Here is a 3,218-nt window from a genome sequence, read left to right as displayed (position 1 = left end):
AAGCCCTAAATCTTTTCTCGTCTTGTAATGTAAGTGACCACGTTTTAATTGTTTATTTTTATTTCATAAAAATAAACAATTTTATTTTATAATCTAACCGTAAAGGATAGTTTACAGCTCTGTATTCGAAATTAATTCTTGGCACCCGGATTGTTCGAAGATCACGTGATCAAGCTCGCCATCTGTTAGCTCGCATCTCAGATTTACATTGCCGAACGCACCTATAGATTAACTTTAATCTCGGTTCAACTTCGGGGCTCCGTACAATAATGGTGCGGCCGCAATAGAAGAAATAAGGAATTAGGAATAAGGAATAAGGAATCCAACCTATTAGAAACCGTGTATTCCAGTGTATCCAATATCTGATAAGTCGAAAGCCTTATTCCTTATTCCTTCTATTGTGGCTGCACCTTAAGAGTTTCAACCTATCAGAAATCATGTATTGTGGAATACACAATTTCTGATAGGTTGAAATTCTTATTCTCTGTTTCCTGTTCCTTGTTCCTTTTATTGTGCAGAGCCCTTTACTCTTCGTTTTTTTCTAGTTCTAAAAATTAGAAAAAAATAAAGAATAAGTTAAACCGAGATTAGTTAGAAGTTAATGCACATTGGTAGAAACGAGCATGAAACTAAAATAATTTAATAGAAAGTTACTAGTTAGTATGTGCATCAAGTGCACAAAGTAAACTAGGCAAAGTTATATATTTTAAACGCCTAGTAATCTTAACTCTTGGCAGCCAATAACAGAATGCTCTTGTTAGAAATGACTTTCTATTCCCTAGAAAATGAATCTTTTGATTGGATAGCGAATCATGCCAAAAATAGAATTTCCTTAGATGAAATTTCTTGAGCTTCCTACACTTTTTGCCTTTCTCTTTTGTCTCTCTTTCTTTCCCACACATACATCTATCTTATTTTAAGTGCAGAAGAGAAGACGTTATCGTGTAGCTGCAAACAGCAAACGGAGCAAATCTGTATGCATCGAATCTTCACTTCAATGATCAATCTCAAGCCGGAGTGAGAAAGTAGGGATAGTTGTAGGCTTGTAGGCGTGTTATCACGCATGATACCACACACGAATCAACCTATCCCACGTAGTGCATCCGTGCTCCACGTTTCTGTCGTGTATCTATACACATACGTACAAATGTCACATAGCCCGCCACGGATGATGGCAGTGACGACACGTACGTGAGAAGAAAACAGAAGAAACGGCAGATAGTCCGGCATCCTAAAATATTGTCACGTCTACGGGAACAAGACTGTGTTTTTCATACGTGCGTATTACCCCGTTTTATTATAGTTATCGTTCTCTTTCAATTGAGATACTCGAGATTCTCAAATAATCTCGTGATATCTGGAATATTGTTTTGTATCAGATCGAATCATCAGATGTTTACGTTTCCTGCAGCACGTAGGCGCACTGATGTGACTTGAGAGCAACAGAGTTTCAGCAGTGTGATTTGCGCTGTCACTTTTTTTTTATCACGGTCTGATTAATGTTGCGACATTAATTAGAGCCGGTCGCATTAGCGACTTTTCCTGAGATGAATCTTGAAGCTGAAGGAAGAATGTTCTATCGACTGCTCCTAGCAATTTTGCTTTTCCACCTGCAAGTAGGCGGAAATTATTTTGGAACTAATTCTAAGAAAGATGATCAATGTTTCTGCAAGGTATTGAATATTATTCTTAATGTTATTTCTTAAGATTTTTTTTTTTTCAAATTTATTTTGTTCTTTTCTTATTTTTATATTTGTTTGCAGTTTTAAAGATTGTATTATTATCTTTATATCACATATTTATTTTTTTAGTAAAATAAAAAACTAATTATGTTCTTATAGAAATATCTTAATGTAATTAAAAATGGTTATATATTTATAAATATTATATTCATTATATAGATTATATTATTATGTTTATTATATATAGAAAATTATAATCAAAATTACAGCTGAAAGGGTCTATAGATGACTGTACATGCAATGTTGATACTGTGGATTATTTCAATAATATGAGAATATATCCGAGAATTCAAAGTCTTCTAGTCAGAGATTATTTTAGATTTTATAGAGTAAACTTAAAACAAGATTGTCCATTTTGGGCCGATGATAGTAAATGTGCTATACGTTATTGTCATGTGCTACCCTGCCAAGATGTAAGCATTTTTTATATTAAATACTATTTTAAATAAATATCAAAGTTCTTTTTAAAACTTGAAATAACAAAGCGCCTTACCAGTCTGAGTGTTAAGATGTTGAACTACTCTATATAATATACATTCATTTAAATTGAATTAATTTTTAGATAAAAAAAATATAAAAATTGCGAGCCGATGAGATTATCGGATTTACACAATCAATCTGAAACAAATAATCCCTCCAAAATTTCCCAAATCTTAAAAAACTGTAATAAACTTATTGCGAAAAATATTGCCTCGGCCGGGAGTCGAACCCGGATCTCTTGCATTCCGGGCGAGCGTCCTAAGCCTTTAGATTACCGAGACAAGAGATCCGGGTACGACTCCCGGCCGAGGCAATATTTTTCGCAATAAGTTTATTACAGTTTTTTAAGATTTGGGAAATTTTGAGGGGATTATTTGTTTCAGATTGATTATGTGAATCCGATAATCTCATCGCAATTTATTTCTGAAAATTAATTCAATTTAAATGAATGTATATTATATAGTAGTTCAACATCTTAACACTCGGACCTAAGGCGCTTCGTTATTTCAAGTTTTAATATAAACGGTCTCGTTTCCAATCATAAAGTTCTTTTTATTTTTTGTAATTTGTCGCAGGAAGATATTCCTGAAGGTTTAAAGGGAGATATTCCAAGAGATGTTCATCTTAATGAAAGTCCAGTAGATAAATACAGAGCCAATGCACAGATTAATGACTGCAGGCACAGTGCAAAAGATCATAATATGGAGCTTGGTTATTTGAACACAACAATTAGGTAATTAATAGGATATATATTAATATACAAATAAAAAATCAAAGATAAAGCGTAAATTTGATTATAGTTCAGAGAATTACAAAGAATTTGAACGATGGCAGCAGCATGATGATGCTCAAGATAATTTCTGTGTAAAAGAATCTAGTCCTGGAGAATATGTGGATCTTTTACTTAATCCTGAAAGATATACAGGATACAAAGGAACCAGTGCACATAGAATATGGCGATGTATTTACATGGAAAATTGTTTTAGGTATATGACT

At 33.2% G+C, this 3,218-nt stretch overlaps 1 protein-coding gene across 1 annotated transcript in view; it reads left to right on the top strand.

Moving 5' to 3' along the window:
* Positions 1–976: 976 nt before the first annotated feature.
* The window catches only part of LOC108756527 (ero1-like protein), a 4,142-nt gene continuing 1,900 nt past the window's right edge, over positions 977–3,218 (top strand). The window contains exons 1-5 of the mRNA XM_018500409.1: positions 977–1,277; positions 1,412–1,673; positions 1,952–2,155; positions 2,798–2,955; positions 3,023–3,208. Of these exons, the coding sequence (XP_018355911.1) occupies positions 1,548–1,673; positions 1,952–2,155; positions 2,798–2,955; positions 3,023–3,208 (674 nt within the window). The 5' untranslated portion in view covers positions 977–1,277; positions 1,412–1,547. The remainder of the gene's footprint in view (positions 1,278–1,411; positions 1,674–1,951; positions 2,156–2,797; positions 2,956–3,022; positions 3,209–3,218) is intronic.

This window comes from Trachymyrmex septentrionalis, unplaced genomic scaffold (assembly GCF_001594115.1).
Source record: "Trachymyrmex septentrionalis isolate Tsep2-gDNA-1 unplaced genomic scaffold, Tsep1.0 scaffold128, whole genome shotgun sequence".
NCBI classification, from domain to species: domain Eukaryota; kingdom Metazoa; phylum Arthropoda; class Insecta; order Hymenoptera; family Formicidae; genus Trachymyrmex; species Trachymyrmex septentrionalis.
The sequence above is the reverse complement of the archived record's forward strand: the minus strand, read 5'-3'. Positions and strand labels throughout refer to the sequence as shown.